At 37.3% G+C, this 22,940-nt stretch overlaps 1 protein-coding gene across 9 annotated transcripts in view; it reads right to left on the reverse strand.

Annotated features, from left to right (window-relative positions):
- The window catches only part of LOC143349064 (uncharacterized), a 179,375-nt gene that overhangs the window by 127,973 nt on the left and 28,462 nt on the right, over positions 1-22,940 (reverse strand). For 8 of the 9 annotated variants that reach the window (XR_013080862.1, XM_076779965.1, XM_076779961.1 and 5 more), the window contains exons 14-18: positions 14,982-15,489; positions 14,440-14,615; positions 9,893-10,085; positions 7,824-8,049; positions 4,489-4,724 (exon numbers count right to left, since the gene is read on the reverse strand). Coding sequence is in view for 8 of the 9 variants with exons in the window: in XM_076779965.1 (XP_076636080.1) it covers positions 4,489-4,724; positions 7,824-8,049; positions 9,893-10,085; positions 14,440-14,615; positions 14,982-15,489 (1,339 nt within the window). In the remaining variant the exon portion in view is untranslated. The remainder of the gene's footprint in view (positions 1-4,488; positions 4,725-7,823; positions 8,050-9,892; positions 10,086-14,439; positions 14,616-14,981; positions 15,490-22,940) is intronic. The other variant, XM_076779964.1, reaches the window with a different exon arrangement.

The raw sequence follows: 22,940 nt of genomic DNA on the forward strand, positions 1-22,940 counted from the left end.
ATATCTTTGCGAGGTGACGTCACCGACACGGACGAACGAATGGGAGGATAAAACCGGACTGACTGGTGGCGTTCTCCGAACGAGAGGTTCACCACACCGCGACCCACGATCGGAGACGATCTCATGGTAAAAGCGTAAAAAAACGTGCAAAATCGAGGTAGACCACCGCTCGTACAGTCCACCGAATTCACGCATCCAGAAACATTAGCTAAAGTCTCTACCAAAAGATTAAACGTTTTCTCGCAAGTGCAACCACAAACTGGCACCTCGAGACAGTCGAAACAAAAGTTTCTTCGCTACAGCCAAGGACAAGATGAAAATTGGGTCGATCGAAATAAGTGACAATCTGAAGGGCGCTTCGAACGTCTAAAAACATTAGCCTCTTGGTTACTTTACTATCCAATTGATGGAGCAATCACCTAAATCGATCCACGTTCAAGCAGCGACCACTAAATAAACCGCACTCGCGTGACACATGTCACAATCGTGTCAGGTCGCACCGGCCGATCGGTCGCGGATGCAAGCCGACCCGAGACTGAGCCGTGGAACCGTCGCAGCGGTTCGAATGCCGCCGCAGTCGAGCGCCGCCGGGCGCGCACGAGCCTCCCCGAGCGCGCACGAGCCTCCCCGAGCGCGCACGGAAACCCACGACGACTCGCGACCCGCTAAATTCGACGCTCGAAACGACTGCTTCGCTAATTATTCATACGATTCTATAAATATTTACCATTTTCATGACAAAACGAGCTTACTATCGTTGCCAAATTATTTATAACAAAGAAATTTATTTATTTTTCAGGCTTCAACGATTTTCATATTGGGAAACCTCGATTAAAAATTCGATTTTGTAATGCAATTGTTGATTTAAAATAATATTAGAGTTTTGAAGAGTTTGATTTGACCCCTAACTCTTCAAGGAGCATGAGTTTTGGGGTTTTGATAATTATAGTCGTTGTTAATTTTGAGAAATTTTTGTTAAAGACACGGATTTTTTTTGCAAAAAATATTTTATTTACAAACGTGACGAGCAAGCCATGCATACATTGTTACAATGCATTAAACAATTTAACTAGAAACAATTGAGGATTTATCGCAGTTGATTAGGCTCATTGTGCCTTGTGTTGTTGATGCAAGGATTTGTTCAACCCGGTATATGATTTTGAGAATATTTTTTACACATTTTTAGTGGAAAATAATGGAAAATAATTTATATTATAAATGTTTGATTTACGAACTGTTTCATAATTATAAATAATATTTTTGAGTTGGTTTAAAACTATTTGTAAACAGTTTTGTGTTTGTTAGAACTTAATTAGTTTGATATATGTATATTTTTTAATTGAAAATGTTATTTTGTGTTATTTATAAGAATTGTAAATAAGTGCAGTGGTTTTTGTAAATGTTTTAACATATTTTTTGATATTTATTAATAGTAAATTAATAATATTCTTTGATTTTCAAGACATCATACAGGGTGTAAATAAGACGAAAATCAAGAATACCAATTTGTTGATGGAGGCTTCGTTAAAAAGTTATTAACAATTAGATTAAAAAATTTCAAATCGTTCTGGAAAAATTATTTTTGGCTTTTGGAGTTAATTACAATAATTTTTGGTCATTAGACATACCGTCGAAATCCTATCCACTTCAGAGAAAAAAATTCGAAAAGGTGTGAAATTTTTCGAAAAAATTAAAAAATTTCAAATCGTTCTGGAAAAATTATTTTTGGCTTTTGGAGTTAATTACAATAATTTTTGGTGATTAGACATACCGTCGAAATCCTATCCATTTCAGAGAAAAAAATTCGAAAAGGTGTGAAATTTTTCGAAAAAATTAAAAAATTTCAAATCGTTCTGGAAAAATTATTTTTGGTTGTGGGGGTCAATTACAATATTTTTTGGTCATTAGACATACCGTCGAAATCCTACGCATTTTCGAGAAAAAAATTCTTTTTTGAAAATATAATGTGAGATTCAAAATTTTGCCCCGAAATTTTATGCGAAAGTTTAAAATATCATAACTTCCGAACGGATTGAAGGATTTCAATGTTTCGAAATGTAAACAACGTGTATTTTGGTAAAGAATATATAGAAATTCCAAAAAAACAACATAAAAATTGTGAAATTTTCAAACGAAAATAACTCTTGCAATAGTGAATGAATTTAGATGAAACTTTTTTTTGAAGTAGAGTTCATGGGTACGTACAAAAAAGTATTAGAAAAGTTTTCTATAGGGCGTCAAATGAAATTATTAAAAATGAAAAACGAATTTTTAAGAAAAATCGACGGAGAATTTTTCGGCGAAATTAAAAAATTTTAAATCATTCTGGAAAAATTATTTTCAGTCGCGGGGGTTAATTGCAATAATTTTGGGTGATTAGACACACCCTCGAAATCCTACGCATTTTCGAGAAAAAAATTCGATTAGGTGGACAAATTTCTCGACGAAATTAAAAAATTTCAAATCGTTCTGGAAAAATTATTTTCGTATGCAGGGGTCAATTACAATAATTTTCGATCATTAGACCTACCCTCGAAATCCTATCCACTTCAGAGAAAAAAATTCGAAAATGTGTGAAATTTTTCGACAAAATTTCAAAATTTCAAAATCGTTCTGGAAAAATTATTTTCGTTTGTGGGGGTCAATTACAATAATTTTCGGTGAGCAGACCTACCCCCGAAATCCTATCCACTTCAGAGAAAAAAATTCGAAATTGTGTGAAATTTTTCGAAAAAATTAAAAAATTTCAAAATCGTTCTGGAAAAATTATTTTCCGTTGCAGGGGTCAATTACAATAATTTTCGATCATTAGACATACCCTCGAAATCCTATCCACTTCAGAGAAAAAAATTCGGAAAGGTGTGAAATTTTTCGAAAAAATTTCAAAATTTCAAAATCGTTCTGGAAAAATTATTTTCCGTTGCAGGGGTCAATTACAATAATTTTTGGTCATTAGACCTACCCTCGAAATCCTATCCACTTCAGAGAAAAAAATTCGAAATGTGTGAAATTTTTCGAAAATATTAAAAAATTTCAAATTGTTCTGGAAAAATTATTTACGTATGCAGGGGTCAATTACAATAATTTTTGGTCATTAGACATACCCTCGAAATCCTATCCACTTCGGAGAAAAAAATTCGAAAAGGTGTGAAATTTTTCGAAAAAATTAAAAAATTTCAAAATCGTTCTGGAAAAATTATTTTCCGTTGCAGGGGTCAATTACAATAATTTTTGGTCATTAGACCTACCCCCGAAATCTTGCGCATTTTCGAGAAAAAAATTCATTTCTGTCGAAACTTTAAATGTTAATAACTTTTTAACGAAGCCTCCATCAACAAATTAGTATTCTTAATTTTCCTCCTATTTTGGCCTCCAGAATCCACCATTAAAATCTTCACTACAAAATTAACTTCTCTATCACATTACAGCTCATATTTCGTAAATTGTTAAATTATATCAAAGATGAACACTTTTATTAGATAATTCATAGTTCAATTATTTAAACTTTTAAACTTAAAAATGATCATAAATAGACTACAGACAAAATTTTCGTAGCTTTATTATCAATTCTTAATTTCTGGAATGAAATTTCTAAATAATTAGTATGTTTTTGACCCATTTACAATGCCTTGACCATCTCATTGTTTAAAAAAAAAAGAAATTTATTATTTTTTTGGGAAATTCTTTTACAAAAACAGAAACAGTTACGAGTGTATATTAATATCAATTTTAATATCGTGATATCGGGTTGAACATACAGAGAAAAACTCGATTATTAACTTAAATCAGTGCTTCTTCGGTTACTGGAAACATGGCGTCGCTTCTCGTGCTCGCCGCCAGAGGGCCAGCGCTCGAGAGGGCGCTCTAGCGGCGAACATGGGAAACACCACAGAAAAATTCAGAATTTAACAGAAAATTACTCCAAAAATTCCATTTAAATTTCATCCAAACTCATTTTACGTGCTCAAAAAACCAAAAATAATTTACAAATACAATACAACACCATTTTGAATCTCCAAGAAATCCTGAGAAGCGCTGATCTGAAGCAAAATGCACGTTGATCGAAGTGGAGTAAACTCCATTTTCAAGTAACAAATACAAATTTTTGAACCAATTTTTAAGAATTAGATTCCAATTGAAATTTTCGAAACAATCACTAAAAAATAAATAAAATCTTATTCATTGCAAATAAATATTGCGATTCATAGATAAATTTAGCAAAATACTGTTTTGTTTATCTAATTATTATCGTCAATTTAGATAGTATTTGTTATATTTTTATTGACTCTGATGAAAGTTTTTTCTTTTTTGTGACATTTTGTTATTCGAAAATGGAGTTTGCTCGAGCAGAAGACGAAACAGTTAGCTTGGCAAACGACATCGATTCTCATTGGCGCTAATCTCGACGAAGCTCTGTTGCACGGAATCGCAGCTGCAGCAGCACTGGTTCCTTCCGCCATTCATCGAGGAAACCGCAATCGAACTCACCTTCCTCGCCCTCTCGAGGAAATCTTGCCCCTCCAGGCTGTCCTCCTTCTTCGTCGGCGACATCTCGATCCCGCTGTCTTCATGATGTCGCGTGTACTCCTTCAAGGACAACGAGATGTCCTTCGAACTGACACGTGGCTCCACCTCCTTCGATTCGGAAATTTTCGTGAACCTTATCGAGCGCTCAGTGTCCTCCATTTTTGTTGAAAACTCGTCCCTGAGACTGTACGACTCGGCTGTTGGAACATTATAAATTTTAATAATTAATCGATCATTTTTGCATTTTTATTATCATTTTAATAAAATTTTAAGTTGACAAGTTTAATATTTTGTTTAAAACAGCATGTTTCATTATGGAAATTGTGGATGATAATTTTATATTGACAAAAATTGTTTCTTTTATTTAGGAATGAATAATGTTTGATTTTAACGAATTTTCAAAGTGGAATTGAAGATTCTTCCATTTTTGTTATACAGGGTGTCCAGACAACCGAGGGAAAAATTTTAATGGGGGATTCTGGAGACCAAAATAAGACGAAAATGAAGAATAGTAATTTGTTGACTGAGGCTTCGTTAAAAAGTTATTAACTATTAAAGTTCCGTTTGTGCAGCGGCGAGCTCCGACCAGCTACATACGAACTTTAAACGTTAATAACTTTTTAACGAAGGCTCCATCGACAAATTACTATTCTTGATTTTCGTCTTATTTTGGTCTCTAGAATCCCCCATCAATGTTATTTTGTTTAATTTTAATGAACAAAGCTGACAAATATTCTTTTCTGCTTGAAATGAATTTTTTTCTCGAAAATGCGTAAGATTTCGGGGGTATGTGTATTGACCAAAAATGATTGCAATTGACCCCTGCAATGGTGAATAATTTTTCCAAAATGATTTGAATTTTTTTTTTTCCACGTCGAAAAATTTCAAACATTCTTGAATTTTTTTCTCATAACTGAGTAGGATTTCGGGGGTATGCTTGTCGACCAAAAATGATTGCAATTGACCCCTGCAATGGTGAATAATTTTTCCAAAATGATTTGAATTTCTTTTTTTTCCCCGTCGAAAAATTTCAAACATTCTAGAATTTTTTTCTCGTAACTGAGTAGGATTTCGGGGGTATGTGTATTGACCAAAAATGATTGCAATTGACTCCTGCAACTGACAATAATTTTTTTAGAACGATTTGAAGTTTTGTATTTTTATCGAAAAATTTCACACATTCTCGAATTTTTTTCTAGGAAATGAGTAGGAATTCGGGGATATGACTCTCCACCAAAAATGATTATAATTGACCCCCAAAACCGAAAATAATTTTTCCAGAACGATTTGAAACTTTTCAATTTCGCCGAAAAATTTAAGCACCTACCCCCTGTCGATTTTCCTTAACAATTCGTTTTTGATTTTTAATAATTTCGCTTGACGTCCTACAGAAAAGTTGTTTAATACTTTTTTGTAGGTACCCATGAGCTCTACTTCAGAAAAAAGTTTCATTGAAATATATTCACTATTATAGGAGTTATGGCTGTTTGAAAATTGGACCATTTTTATGGGGTTTTTCTAATTTTGCAGTGTCAAGCATCGACTTTTGGAATATTTTTGCAATTTCTATATATTCTACACTAAAATACGCGTTGTTTGCTTTTCTAAACATTGAAATCGTCCAATCCGTTCAGAAGTTATGATGCTTTAAAGATTCGAATTTCTGGCCTAGAATTATATTTTCATTTAGGAATTTTTTTCTCGAAATTGGACAGGATTTCGAGGTTCTATTTATTCACCAAAAATGATTGTAATCGACTCCTGCAACTAAAAATAATTTTTTCAGAACGATTTGAAGCACATGAAATTCTAAGGGAATCATTCATTCATGATCAGACATTATATTTTCGGTTACGAATTTTTTTCTCGAAATGGGGTAGGATTATGGGGGTATGTGTAAGGACAAAAAATGATTGTAATTGACCCCTGCAACCAAAAATAATTTTTTCAAAACTGATTTGAAATTTTTTTTTTTCCGTCGAAAAATTTCAGTATCTTCTCGAATTTTTTTCTCGAAAATGCGTAGGATTTCGGGGATATGTGTAATGACCAAAAATGATTGTAATTGACACCCGCAATCGAAAATATTTTTTTCAGAATTAATTAAAAATTCTTTTCTTCGACGAAAAATTTAGGCACCTACACCTTGTCGATTTTTCTTAAAAACTCCTTTTTCATTTTTAGTAATTTTGTTTCGCTCTCTATGGAAAAGTTGTCTAATACTTTTTCGTAGCTACCCATAAGCTCTACTTCAGAAAAAAGTTTCACTGAAATATATTCACAATTGTAGGAGTTATGGCTGTTTGAAAATTGGACCATTTTTATTGGCTTTTTCTCATTTTGTGGTGTCAAGGATCAACTTTTCGGATATTTTTGCAATTTTTATATATTCTTTATCTAAATACGCGTAGTTTGCTTTTTTGAAAATTAAAATCGTCCAATCCGTTCAGAAGTTATGATGTTTTATGATGTTTTTTGAATTATATTTTCATTTATGAATTTTTTTCTCGAAAGTGCGTAGGATTTCGAGGGTATGTCTATTCACCAAAAATGATTGTAATCGACCCCTATGGCCAAAAATATTTTTTTGAGAACGATTTGAAACACACGAAATTTAAGGGGAATCATTCTGTCATGATCAGACATTATATTTTCATTTAGGAATTTTTTTCTCGAAATTGGGTAGGATTTCGAGGATATGCCTAATGACCAAAAATACTTATAATCGACCCTTGCACCCGAAAATAATTTTTCCAAGACGATTCGAAATTTTTTAATTTTTTTCGAAAAATTTCACACCTTCTCGAATTTTTTTCCAGAAAATGAGTAGGATTTCGAGGGTATGTCTATTCACCAAAAATGATTGTAATCGACCCCTACAGCCAAAAATATTTTTTTCAGAACGATTTGAAACACACGAAATTTCAGGGGAATCATTCAGTCACGATCAGACATTATATTTTCATTAACGAATTTTTTTCTCGAAATTGGTTAGGATTTCGAGGATATCTCTAATGACCAAAAATACTTATAATCGACCCTTGCAACCGAAAATAATTTTTCCAGGACGATTTGAAATTTTTAAATTTAATTGTTAATAACTTTTCAACGAAGCCTCCATCAACAAATTACTATTCTTGATTGTCGTCTCATTTTGGGCTCCAGAATCCCCCATTAAAATTTTTCCCAGGGTTGATGGATCGTCAATAGAAATATTTAAATTAAATACTTCCATAATCATTTGCAATTTTCAATTTGATGACCAAAACTATTCTAAAACAAAATCAATGTCTCACTTTTTGTACCAGAATCTCCCTCGTGATGTAAACTGTTTATTTTCTCATGAATATCAGATGAAACGACGCGTTCGAGGTCCTTGATTTCCTTAACATCGACATTTTCTCGATGATCGTGCAGAGTATTGGATATGACCTTGTAAGAAGCCACCCCTAATCGAGTATCATGCGACACACGCAGAGTAGTGGTTTCCGTGACCTCCTTCACAATTTTCCCAGATTTTTCCTGCAATATCAGCGCATTAGATCAATTTTTAATCAAAATTATTACTACATCGTCTAATAACAAAATTATATGCTCGAAGAAGCTTGCAAAAATCAAGAAAAACATATTTATAACATTTTTTTGCAACACTGTGATCCATTATATCTAACAAACAGTTTAACATTTCTATAATCAACATTTTCAATAATCAAGAATAATTATCTTTCTTCAATTTCGAAAATAACATTCATGGGGGATTCTAGGGACCAAAATAAGACGAAAATGAAGAATAGTAATTTGTTGATTGAGGCTTCGTTAGAAAGTTATTAACGTTTAAAGTTCCGTCTGTAGAGCGGCGAGCTCCAAACAGTTGTGTATCAACTTTAAATGCTAATAACTTTTCAACGAAGCCTCAATCAACAAATTGTTATTCTTGATTTTCGTCTTATTTTGGCCTCTAGAATCCTCCATTAAAATTTTTTCCAAGGATTCGCCAAATATCCTGTATATTAGTGTCAAAAATTTTTGCAAATTTCTCAAAATCTGTGGCCAATTGGTAAGCATTCTCCAGATTTCGATTTGTTGAATTTTGTTTGGTCACAAGTGGCAAAAATGTTGAAAAATACTGCTTGCAAGTTGCAAATAGTGGTTCGTTTTGCTTCTAAAAAGTGATTTCTGAGAGTAAAATAGTTTAATTATCTCAGACAGAACGAGTTTTGCAGTTATTTTATCGAAAACAATAGAAATAAACTGCATTTCATTATTTGTGTCGAGAAATACAGTGGCGCCATCTATCAGACTCAGTGGCGCCATCTATCTACTCTACAGTGAAACATAATTCCCCCATTTTTAAAAATTGAAACTTTTCCCAAACTATAGCAATTTATACGCAATATTGCATTGCAAAATTGCTTTTATTTACAATTAATGACCCTCAAAATCCTCATACAACGAATTTCCGCTGCTTTAAACCATTTGTGGCGTTAAGAAAACCATGCATACCAATTCTAAGAATTTTAAGTCACAAATGGTGCCTTATTTTGCTTCTAAAAAGTGATTTCTGAGCTATTTTATCAAAAACAATAGAAATAAATTGCATCTTATTCATGAGAAATGCTGTGGCGCCATCTATGAGACTCAGTGGCGCCATCTATCTACTCTACAGTGAAACATAATTCCCCCATTTTTAAAAATTGAAACTTTTCCCAAACTATAGCAATTTATACGCAATATTGCATTGCAAAATTGCATTTATTTACAATTAATGACCCTTAAACTCCTCATACAACGAATTTCCGCTGTTTTAAACCATTTTTGACGTTAATCAAGAATAATTATCTTTCTTCAATTTCGAAAATAACATTCATAGAAGATTCTAGGGACCAAAATAAGTCGAAAATGAAGAATAGTAATTTGTTAATTGAGGCTTCGTTAAAAAGTTATTAACGTTCAAAGTTCACACGTAGCTGATCGGTGCTCCAGTTATACAGGTGGAACTTTAAACGTTAATAACTTTTTAACGAAGCCTCAATCAACAAATTGGTATTCTTAATTTTCGTCTTATTTTGGTCCCCAGAATCTGTCATTAAAATTTCTCCCTCGGTTGTCAGGACACCCTGTATGAAGGGGTGTAATTGAATAAGGGGGTTAAATGCACCCTTGGACCAAATTTGACATACGATGGGTCCATCGATAGAGTGTCGGAATAAAACATTCTATGCCAAGTTTCAACCCTCTATCTTGCTCCTAGGGGTAGTTATTTTCCATATTCAATCCAGTACGAAAATTATAAAAATATGAGAAATATTCTTTGTTAAAATAGAGTTTTTTGCATGCTGCTTCGTTTGTATTCATTCATACATACATCTACCCTCTTCTCCACAGACACGACTTTCTCAATCTCCTTTTCGCCGTTCATTTTGGAAATTTCCGGCCTCGAAGCCTCCGTCGAGGCGTCTTTTTCCGGGGTTTCTGGAATTCTCGAGGCATCCTCTTTGATTAGAGATGAGGACACCGCTGCACACGTGGTGGTAAATTTAGGATCCTCGATGTTCCACCTTAACGGTTCAAGGGACCGAGAAAGAAACGAAATTATTATTAGGATCGCTGGTTGGAGGGCTAACAAGCACGAGAGTCGCCTGGAATGTTGTGAGACTTTCGACAAATGTCTGTGAAAATTTCAGCAATTTTGGACGCTCATTTGTTGTGTAGCAGCCATTTGTACCCGTCAGTATTTGTGCAAAGATGGAATAAATCGGGGATCGTTCGATGGTAAAATATATGCCAATTAGACCCGAGATCGCCCCATCACATGCCACCTTGAAAAGATGAGCAGTTTACTGATACCAGCTTGGCTGAAGATGAGCCTTTTAGGCAACCAAACACTGCAACCACCATCGATAACATCGATAATGGCACTGGATGATCGTCGAATCAAGTTTAAAGAGATAGCAGAGGCTACAAGTATGTCAAAAGATCGCATTTGTCACATATTGGCTGAGGAATTGGACGTCTGTAAGCTATCTGCACGTTGGGTGACGTACTTGCTCACTTTGCTCCAAAAGCGCAATCGAATGAGCATTTGCTAGGCTCTGTTGGAGCGATTTAAGCGAAATAAATCAGATTTTCTAGCTGATACATAACTGTAGATGAGACTTGGACCCACCACTAGACTCCTCAGACGAGAAAATAGTCAAAACAGTGGACTGCAAAGAGGGTTCCATCGCCTGGGAAGGTGATAGTGACGGTTCTTTGGGATGCACGAGGAATTGTGTTGATCGACTATCTTGAAAAAGGTAACACAACAACTGGAGCGTAGTACGGATCATTGCTTGATGATCTGAAGCAAGAAATTGCAAAAGAAAACAGTTGTATTTGAAGAAGAAGAACGCAGCAGCTGACACTTGAGTGGTCACCATGGCCAAAATTGAGGAATTGCGTTTAGAATTGGGTGACCACCCACCGTATTCCTTAGATCTAGCCCCTCAAAGACTCTTCTTCTCTTTGATAAGCTTAAAATATCGCTTGGAGGGCAGAGATTTCCATGGAACGAGGAGCTCATCGCAAGAATAAAAGCCTACTTTGCAGAGCAAGACACCACAACTATTTGGAAGGATCATTGTTGGGGAACCATGCACTAGTTTGGTTGTCCAGGTGGCAGGGGAGGTGACCCCCAACGTGGCGCGTCCCCAGGTGGCTGATAGAGGCAGCCACTAGGGTGAGGTCATCAGCCTGAGAAGGCATAGATCCCAGAGATGGGAGCCAAAGCTTCCATAGACCAAACACTGGTATGAATGAGTGTGTGAGTGAGTTGGAGCATGGGATATTTGCCGCGGGGTTTATCTAAGGTAGCAAATTGGTCAGTTGGCCGCAGGTCAATACTAGTCCCATGTCATGGGGCCGTGAGTACTGGTGACCAGGCCTCTGTGGTTGAGTGGGAGGAGTGTCTCTCACCTGGAGGGGCCTACAAAAGCATGGTGGGACTCTGTGATGGCTCACTAGAGTCCCCAATCCCTCACCAGGCGCCTGAGGATGGTCACCATGAGGTTTCAGGCGGTAACAGCCCCGCGATCTTAGTCCCATGTGACGGGGCGGCGAGTGCAGGTGACCAGGCATCTGGTGGAGTGTGCCCCCCACTTGGAGGGGGCTACAAAACCATGGTGGGACTCTGTGATGGCTCACTAGAGTCCCCAATCCCTCACCAGGCGCCTGAGGATGGTCACCATGAGGTTTCAGGCGGTAATAGTCCCGCGATCTTAGCCCCATGTGACGGGGCGGCGAGTGCTGATGACTAGGCGTCTATGGAGTAGTGTGTCTCTCACCTAGAGGGGCCTATAAAACCACGGCGGGACTCACCAGGCGCCTGAAGATGGTCACCATGAGGTTTCAGGCGGTAACAGCCCCGCGATCTTAGTCCCATGTGACGGGGCGGCGGGTGCAGGTGACCAGGCATCTGGTGGAGTGTGCCCCCCACTTGGAGGGGGCTACAAAACCATGGTGGGACTCTGTGATGGCTCACTAGAGTCCCCAATCCCTCACCAGGCGCCTGAGGATGGTCACCATGGGGTTTCAGGCGGTAATAGCCCCGCGATCTTAGCCCCATGTGACGGGGCGGCGGTTGCTGATGACTAGGCGTCTATGGAGTAGTGTGCCTCCCACCTGGAGGGGCCTACAAAACCACGGCGGGGCTCACCAGGTGCCTGAGGATGGTCACAATGGGGTTTCAGGCGGTAATAGCCCCGCGATCTTAGTCCCATGTGACGGGGCGGCGAGTACAGGTGACCAGGCATCTGGTGGAGTGTGCCCCCCACTTGGAGGGGGCTACAAAACCATGGTGGGACTCTGTGATGGCTCACTAGAGTCCCCAATCCCTCACCAGGCGCCTGAGGATGGTCACCATGAGGTTTCAGGCGGTAATAGCCCCGGGGTCTGAGCCCCATGTGACGGGGCGGCGAGTACTGATGACTAGGCGTCTGTGGAGTAGTGTGTCTCTCACCTAGAGGGGCCTACAAAACCACGGCGGGACTCACCAGGCGCCTGAGGATGGTCACCATGAGGTTTTAGGCGGTAACAGCCCCGCGATCTTAGTCCCATGTGACGGGGCGGCGAGTGCAGGTGACCAGGCATCTGGTGGAGTGTGCCCCCCACTTGGAGGGGGCTACAAAACCATGGTGGGACTCTGTGATGGCTCACTAGAGTCCCCAATCCCTCACCAGGCGCCTGAGGATGGTCACCATGGGGTTTCAGGCGGTAATAGCCCCGCGATCTTAGTCCCATGTGACGGGGCGGCGGTTGCTGATGACTATGTGTCTATGGAGTAGTGTGTCTCTCACCTAGAGGGGCCTACAAAACCATGGCGAGACTCACCAGGCGTCTGAGAATGGTCACCATGAGGTTTCAGGCGGTAATAGCCCCGCGATCTTAGTCCCATGTGACGGGGCGGCGGTTGCAGGTGACCAGGCATCTGGTGGAGTGTGCCCCCCACTTGGAGGGGCCTACAAAACCATGGTGGGACTCTGTGATGGCTCACTAGAGTCCCCAATCCCTCGCCAGGCGCCTAAGGATGGTCACCATGAGGTTTCAGGCGGTAATAGTCCCGCGATCTTAGTCCCATGTGACGGGGCGGCGAGTGCTGATGACTAGGTGTCTATGGAGTAGTGTGCCTCTCACCTGGAGGGGCCTACAAAACCATGGCGGGACTCACCAGGCGCCTGAGGATGGTCACCATGAGGTTTCAGGCGGTAATAGCCCCGCGATCTTAGCCCCATGTGACGGGGCGGCGAGTGCAGGTGACCAGGCATCTGGTGGAGTGTGCCTCCCACTTGGAGGGGGCTACAAAACCATGGTGGGACTCTGTGATGGCTCACTAGAGTCCCCAATCCCTCACCAGGCGCCTGAGGATGGTCACCATGAGGTTTCAGGCGGTAATAGCCCCGCGATCTTAGTCCCATGTGACGGGGCGGCGAGTGCTGATGACTAGGTGTCTATGGGGGAGTGTGTCTCTCACCTGGAGGGGCCTACAAAACCACGGCGGGACCCACCAGGCGCCTGAGGATGGTCACCATGGGGTGTTAGGCGGTAATAGCCCCGCGGTCTTAGTCCCATGTGACGGGGCGGTGGTTGCAGGTGACCAGGCGTCTGGTGGAGTGTGCCCCCCACTTGGAGGGGCCTACAAAACCATGGTGGGACTCTGTGATGGCTCACTAGAGTCCCCAATCCCTCACCAGGCGCCTGACGATGGTCACCATGAGGTTTCAGGCGGTAATAGCCCCGCGATCTTAGTCCCACGTGACGGGGCGGCGAGTGCTGATGACTAGGTGTCTATGGAGTAGTGTGTCTCTCACCTAGAGGGGCCTACAAAACCATGACGGGGCTCACCAGGCGCCTGAGGATGGTCACCATGAGGTTTCAGGCGGTAATAGCCCCGCGATCTTAGTCCCATGTGACGGGGCGACGGGTGCAGGTGACCAGGCATCTGGTGGAGTATGCCCCTCACTTGGAGGGGGCTACAAAACCATGGTGGGACTCTGTGATGGCTCACTAGAGTCCCCAATCCCTCACCAGGCGCCTGAGGATGGTTACCATGAGGTTTTAGGCGGTAATAGCCCCGCGATCTTAGTCCCATGTGACGGGGCGGCGAGTGCTGATGACTAGGTGTCTATGGTGAAGTGTGTTTCTCACCTAGAGGGGCCTACAAACCATGGGCGGGACTCACCAGGCGCCTGAGGATGGTCACCGTGGGGTGTCCATGAGGATTCCCCCAACGTACAAAGAAGAAAGCATCGTTTGGGGAAGTGTATTGACTTGAAGGGAGACTATGTTGGAAAATGAAGCTACATTTGACCTGGAAAATACTTGTCTCTGTGTTAGGCTCAAGACGACCCTCGTAGCTTCCGTTTCTCTGTGTCTCACCAAGTGTCGCGCGTGGTCACGGTTGCTGGAGCAGCGAGGTCCTCGCATTCTGGGGATGTGACGAACGACTCGCTTCTGGAACGGCCAGTCGGGGTCGAGCACTCGGTAGCTGTCACGTAGCCCTCGATGTTCGAGTCGTCTGCCACGCTGTCCTCGTAGGACCTTTCCACCGTCTCCTACAATGCCACCAATAAATAACTAGAAATCTACGATATTTCGCCCACAAAATGAAGTCGATAACTTTATTAGTTCGTCTGCAAACAGACTTAAGTAAATCATAATCCGTAATATTGTTTACACAAAACTCGATGTCAGGGATTTTGTTCAAAATCGAATATTACGTAGACCACACGATATTAGGGGGAGTTTAAGTCATCATTTTGCTGAGTTTTTATTTATTTAAAAAATACGAGTCTCTGAAGTTTACGACTTTTCTGAAAATTTTGTGAAACCATTTATCGATTCCAAATCGGATATTCTTGAAATTCCAAAGACAATGTCACATAATATAAATAAAATTCAACAAATAAAACAGTCCTTGCCTCCATAACCTCATCCTGCCCGTCAGCCATCGCGATTCCATCAGAAGTGGGGCCCTCGCGAGTGTCATTTCCAGCACCGCTCTTCGCGACATCTGTCTCCGAAGCGTCCAACGCTGGAGACCGGGTTCTGTCAGGTAGGTAACTCGTCGACACAGGTGGCGCTGACGTCGTCGAGGCAGCAGCGCCCTTGGCCGTCGGTAATGTCGCGCCCAGCACCGTGGAGAGGGATTTCGGTTGCAGTGGCGCTGCGGTCGTGGACGAACTTACCAACGGGACCACCTGGGCTCCGCTGGCGGTTCCAGCGAGAGTTCCAGAGGTCGCCACCGTCGACGACGAGAACAAAGATGGAGTCGAGGACATGGGGACTGGTCGAGTCCTGGCTCCAGCCTCGCAGAGTCTCGCGTCCAGCTTCTCGGCGAGTCGAACCACTTCTGCCAACTTTGCCGAAATGGCCTCCACCGCTGTCAAGTTGCTGACTTTATCCGAGGCATTGTCGGCTTCAGACATTCTGCAAAAATAAATTCTCCCTCGTTAGCCTCTATTAATAGCATATATTAATTTTGAGCTATTGTAAAATACTCAAAAGTTGTAGTTATGTTTGTAATAAAAAATTTACGAAGCTTATTGAAATTTTTTTTGATGTTTTCAATTTGAGAATTGATTTATTTAATTTCATTGTTGAAGGTTTTGTCATTTATATAGGGTTGATACCAATTTTCAAAAATTTGATATTTTTGACGGATTCGTGTGATTTAAATTGAGATTTTTTTTTACAAATCGTGGGAGGCTATGTGTATGTCAATTGTCAGGTTTTTTTAATTGAAAAAATAACATTGATTATACAGGGTGTTTGATAATTGGTGGTACAAGCGAAAAGAGGGTGATTTTATGTGAAAAAATAAGTGTAAAATATGGGATAGAAATTATTTGTGTGAGGCTTTGATCATGTCTTGTGATAATGGATTTTGATGTAGATTATTGTCTCGTTTTATGTTGATAAATATTTTTATTATTGTAGACTTTTTTACAGTAAAACGACAGAATAGGTTATAAAATGGTCATAGAAATGGCAGAATGGACAACATTTTCGATTCATTCATTTTCATTTCGGTAATAATAAACTTTATGATTATAATTATCTATTATTAGACACGAAGTTTGTGGAATTAAACTCGACGACATTGAATATAATAACAAACTGTTTTAAATATTTTTATGGGGGATTCTAGAGACCAAAACAAGACGAAAATGAAGAATAACAATTTGTTGGTTGAGGCTTCGTTAAAAAGTTATTAACGTTCAAAGTTAAAAAAAAAGGCGAAAAAAAAAAATATGACAAATTATTGTGGAAAAATTATTTTCGGTTGCAGGGGTCAATTATAATCATTTTTGTTCATTACACATACCCCCGAATTCCTACGCAGTTTCGAGAAAAAAATTAATATAATTTCGAGCCAGAAATGTTGCCCCAAACTTTCTTGCGAATCTTTAAGATGTCGTAACTTCCGAACGGATGGGGCGATTTTAATGTTTCAAAAAGCAAATTACGCGTTTTTTGATGGAGAATGTGAAGAAATTGCAAAAATATTGGGAAAGTTGGTCCTTGACCACGTAAAGTGAGAAAAACCATAAAATTGGTATAATTCTCAAACAGCCATAACTCCTATAATAGTGAATATATATCAATGAAACTTTTTTCTAAAGTAGAGCTCATGAGTAGCTACAAAAAAGTATTAGACAACTTTTCTGTAGAGAGTCAAATAAAATTACTAAACATAAAAAACGAATTTTTAAAAAAATTCGATAATGGGGGTTGGTGCCTAAATTATTTTGCAAAAATAAAAATTTCAAACCGTCCTAAAGAAATTATATTTAGTTAGAGGGGTAAATTACAATCATTTTTGCTCAATGGACATGCCTCCAATATCCTATCCAGTTTGTAGAAAAAAATTCGAAAACGTGTGAAATTTTTCGAAAAAATTACAAAATTTCAAATCGTTTTGGAAAAATTATTTTCAGTTGCAAGGATCACATACAATCATTTTTGGTGAATAGATATACCCCAAAAATCTCACGCATTTTCGAGAAAAAAATTCAGGAAGGTGCCTAAATTTTTCGAAAAAAATACAAAATTTCGAATCGTTCCAAAAAAATTATTTTCAGTTACAGGAGTCTATTACAATCATTTTTGGTGAATAGACATACCCCAAAAATCTCACGCATTTTCGAGAAAAAAATTCATGAATGTGCCTAAATTTTTCGAAAAAGTTACAAAATTTCAAATCGTTTTGAAAAAATTATTTTCAGTTGCAGGAGTCCATTATAATAATTTTTGGTGAATAGACATACCCCCAAAATCTCACGCATTTTCGAGAAAAAAATTCATGAATGTGCCTAAATTTTTCGAAAAAAATAAAAAGTTTGAAATCGTTCTAAAAAAATTATTTTGAGTTGCAGGAGTCTATTATAATCATTTTTGGTGAATAGATATATTCCAAAAATCTCACGCATTTTCGAGAAAAAAATTCATGAATGTGCCTAAATTTTTCCAAAAAAATAAAAAGTTTCAAATCGTTCTAAAAAAATTATTTTGAGTTGCAAGAGTCTATTATAATCATTTTTGGTGAATAGACATACCTCAAAAATCTCACGCATTTTCGAGAAAAAAATTCAAGAAGCCGCCTAAATTTTTCGAAAGCTACAAAATTTCAAATCGTTCCAAAAAAATTATTTTCAGTTGCAAGAGTCCTTTATAATCATTTTTGGTGAATAGACATACCTCAAAAATTTCACGCATTTTCGAGAAAAAAATTCAAGAAGCTGCCTAATTTTTTCGAAAAAATTACAAAATTTCAAATCGTTTTGAAAAAATTATTTTCAGTTACTGGGGTCAATTGCAATCATTTTTGGTGAATAGACATACCCCAAAAATCTCACGCATTTTCGAGAAAAAAATTCAAGAAAGTGCCTAAATTTTCAAAAAAAAATAAAAAATTTCAAATCGTTCTAAAAAAATTATTTTCATTTACAAGAATCCCTTATAATCATTTTTGGTGAATAGACATACCCCAAAAATCTCACGCATTTCCGAGACAAAAATTCAAGAAAGTGCCTAAATTTTTCAAAAAAAATAAAAAGTTTCAAATCGTTCTAAAAAAATTATTTTCATTTACAAGAATCCCTTATAATCATTTTTGGTGAATAGACATACCCCAAAACTCTCACGCATTTTCGAGAAAAAAATTCAAGAGTTGTCTAAATTTTTCAAAAAAAATAAAAAATTTCAAATCGTTCCAAAAAAATTATTTTCAGTTACAGGTGTCTATTATAATCATTTTTGGTGAATAGATATATTCCAAAAATCTCACGCATTTTCGAGAAAAAAATTCAAGAAGCCGCCTAAATTTTTCGAAAAAATTACAAAATTTCAAATCGTTTTGAAAAAATTATTTTCAGTTACTGGGGTCAATTGCAATCATTTTTGATGAATAGACATACCTCAAAAATCTCACGCATTTTCGAGAAAAAAATTCAAGAAGCTGCCTAAATTTTTCGAAAAAATTACAAAATTTCAAATCGTTCTAAAAAAATTATTTCCAGTTGCAAAAATCCCTTATAATCATTTTTGGTGAATAAATATATTCCAAAAATCTCACGCATTTTCGAGAAAAAAATTCAAGAAGTGCCTAAATTTTCAATAAAATAAGAATTTTCAAATAAAAATATAGGTCTCCATTTTATAAATCATTTCATTAAGCAAAAATATCTTCAAAAAGTAAGAAAGCTTAAAAAAGTATCTGTTGAATGAACCTAAAAAAATTTGCAAAAAAAAAAAAAAATAATCTTCGAGAATAATATTTATATACATAAATGAAAATTTTTAATATTTGTACTGTCGATGTAACGATCAAAATAATTGCTTTAGACAACCATTTATACAAAAAAGAAACGAATTGTTAACGTATTTTTCGCGTGTTAGATTTTTCTAAAACTGTCGATCTGCTTCGAAAACGTCAAATTTCAAAAGTGTTACGTAATCGACAGTGACAGCTTCGCGATTCTCGTGGACCAGATGGTGCCTCCAATGTGGGACGGAGTTCTAATTTCGGTGATCCAAGAGCCACCGAATCTGCAGAGTATCACGAATCTTTATTACAGACAATAAAATTCCACCGAGTCTGTGAACCACTGCTACAACTTCCACTAAAATTATTTCTTTTAAAATTGAAATTGTTATTTTATAACAATGTGAACTTTGAACAGAAACTTATAAAAATTACAGTGTTGCAAAATGAACGCCACTCGACATTTAATTGAAAAGTTTCAAATCCAAAATTCGATCGAAAATTCATTTATTTTGTGTTTCAAATGAAATTTAACAAATTTAAGCTTCCATTTATTGAATAATTATAGTTTAAAAATTATTAAACTCGACGACATTGATGGAATAAAAAAAACTGTTTTTCAATTGCAAATGCTTCGAGTAATCATTTTTCTTTTGAGGTTAGGTTAAATTGAAAGAATTTGAAGCGTATGTTTACGGAGAAATTTTAAATGTTTAATTTAGGAAATTGTAAATATTTTATATCGTTGTTATTTTGTAAATTGTTTTTATATTTAGGTGTGTTTATATTTACAATAATTTTCTAACAATTGGTCCATCAGAATTTATTGCAGAAGCTTTCTTGGATCAGTTAATTCAAAAATGAAGTCGATGATTTTATTAGTTTGTTTGAAAACAGCTTAAGATTTAAGTAAATCATAATTTATAATATTTTTTGCAACAGTGTGATCCATTTTATCTAACAAAGAGTTTAATAATTGTATTATTTTTCATTATTCGTATATTTTGGAGTCCATATTTCTAAGAAGAACAAAACACGTGAAAGAATAATTGTCAACTTTCTTCAATTTCAAAAATAACATTTATGGAGGATTCTAGGGACCAAAATAAGACGAAAATGAAGAATAGTAATTTGTTGATTGAGGCTTCGTTAAAAAGTTATTAACGTTTAAAGTTCCGTCTGTAGAACGGCGAGCTCCAAACAGTTGTATATCAACTTTAAACGTTAATAACTTTTCAACGACGTCTCAATCAACAAATTGTTATTCTTGATTTTCGTCTTATTTTGGCCTCTAGAATCCCCCATTAAAATTTTTTCCAAGGATTCGCCAAATATCGTGTATATTAGTATCAAAAATTTTTGCAAATTTCTCAAAATCTGTGGCCAATTGGTCAGCATTCTCCAGATTTCGATTTGTTGAATTTTGTTTGGTCACAAGTGGCAAAATGTTGAAAAATACTGCTTACAAATTGCAAATGGTGGTTCGTTTTGCTTCTAAAAAGTGATTTCTGAGAGTAAAATAGTTTAATTATCTCAGACAGAACGAGTTTTGCAGTTATTTTATCGAAAACAATAGAAATAAACTGCATTTCATTATTTGTGTTGAGAAATGCAGTGGCGCCATCTATCAGACTCAGTGGCGCCATCTATCTACTCTACAGTGAAACATAATTCCCCCATTTTTAAAAATTGAAACTTTTCCCAAACTATAACAATTTATACGCAATATTGCATTGCAAAATTGCATTTATTTACAATTAATGACCCTTAAAATCCTCATACAACGAATTTCCACTGTTTCAAACCATTTTTGGCGTTAAGAAAACCATGCATACCAATTCTAAGAATTTTAAGTTGCAAATGGTGCCTTATTTTGCTTCTAAAAAGTGATTTCTGAGCTATTTCATCAAAAACAATAGAAATAAATTGCATCTTATTCATGAGAAATGCTGTGGCGCCATCTATGAGACTCAGTGGCGCCATCTATCTACTCCACAGTGAAACATAATTCCCCCATTTTTAAAAATTGAAACTTTTCCCAAACTATAGCAATTTATACGCAATATTGTATTGCAAAATTGCATTTATTTACAATTAATGACCCATAAAATCCCCATTCAACGAATTTTCGCTGCTTTAAACCATTTGTGGCGTTAAGAAAACCATGCATACCAATTGTAAGAATTTTGAGTCACAAATGGTGCCTTATTTTGCTTCTAAAAAGTGATTTCTGAGCTATTTCATCAAAATCAATAGAAATAAATTGCATCTTATTCATGAGAAATGCAGTGGCGCCATCTATCAGACTCAGTGGCGCCATCTGTCTACTCTACAGTGAAACATAATTCCCCCATTTTTAAAAATTGAAACTTTTCCCGAACTATAGCAATTTATACGCAATATTGCATTGCAAAATTGCATTTATTTACAATTAATGACCCTTAAAATCCTCATACAACGAATTTCCGCTGTTTTAAACCATTTGTGGCGTTAAGAAAACCATGCATACCAATTCTAAGAATTTTAAGTCACAAATGGTGCCTTATTTTGCTTCTAAAAAGTGATTTCTGAGCTATTTTATCAAAAACAATAGAAATAAATTGCATCTTATTCATGAGAAATGCAGTGGCGCCATCTATGAGACTCAGTGGCGCCATCTATCTACTCTACAGTGAAACATAATTCCCCCATTTTTAAAAATTGAAACTTTTCCCAAACTATAGCAATTTATACGCAATATTGTATTGCAAAATTGCATTTATTTACAATTAATGACCCCTAAAATCCTCATACAACGAAAACCATGCATACCAATCGTAAGAACTTAAAAACCGACAAAAAATTGAGGTTAAATTCAACACTGAGTCCCAAAACATAATTTCCAAATTGCTTTCTAAACAATCGTTTTATTAACATAACATTAAACTTCGAATAACATTTGACATCAAAACCACAAAAAGGGATACTTAAAGCTTACAAAATGGCGGCACATTCAAATTTAAATATCAATTTTCTTCACTGTTTTTACGTTTAACGACCTAAAAAGGCAATGAATAACATTTCTTTTTTTACAATTTTGATTTGTAAATGGTTTGGCGCCAAAACGAACTGCATTTTTCAGATTTGAAAGCTCAACAGCGCTGATTCGACGAGCGCTCGAAGCGACACTCGCTGGCGAAATTGGGAACTAGAACCATTTCGGTGGCCCTGACCGTCCTCGTGCGAAAATAGGACACGCGTCTCTGAATACAAACGATGCAATGGCGCTGACGTCAACGACGACGCGACACGTCGAGTGACCCACATATAGCGCACGTGGATAATCGAGAAACCCGAATCGATCGATTCAGACATTATTTTTCGAATTTTTCTAACGAAAATATGTTTCTTACAACCCCAAACACTGGAATGTTTCACGATTGATTGGTCGATGTGATTTTATTCGATCGAAAGTAGAATTTTATCGAGAAAAATCGGTAACCTCGTTTAAGATTGGTCGATAGAGAGCAGGGATCAATTATCGAGTTTCGAAACGTTCGACTTACGTTCGATGTCAAGGTGTAGGTATCTCGGCGACGTGCAGCCATGGACTGACCGCCTCTGTTAAAAATGGAGGCGTACCTACCTTGCCCCCCTAGCCTCTCATTGCTCCATTCGACTCGCAAGGGAGGGTCGCGAATGCTCCCGATCGGATTTAGATGAAACTTTCTGCGCTTGTAAGACGCTTGGAAATTGTTGATGTTTAGTTTTTTGACTCTGGAAAATCGAGTTTAAGGGGTGAGACTACATTTCAAATTTTGACCTTGAAAGTTGTAACTAGGAAACTGTTATGGAAAAAATAATGTTTCGATACAAATTGAGTGGTTTTTGATATTTGAGAAGCAAATGTTTGAATCGAAGAAAATTTTCAGAAATTTTTAAGTGAAATGCATTAAGTTTAAGGGGTGAAATTACCCTCCAAACTTTGACCTTGAAAGTTGTAACTAGGAAATTGTTATGGAGGAAAAAATGGTTCGATAAAAATTAAGTGGTTTTTGATATTTGAGAAGCAAAGGTTGGAATCGATGAAAAATTTTCAGAAATTTTTGAGTGAAATGCTTAAGTTTAAGGGGTG

This window comes from Colletes latitarsis, chromosome 12, assembly GCF_051014445.1.
Source record: "Colletes latitarsis isolate SP2378_abdomen chromosome 12, iyColLati1, whole genome shotgun sequence".
NCBI classification, from domain to species: domain Eukaryota; kingdom Metazoa; phylum Arthropoda; class Insecta; order Hymenoptera; family Colletidae; genus Colletes; species Colletes latitarsis.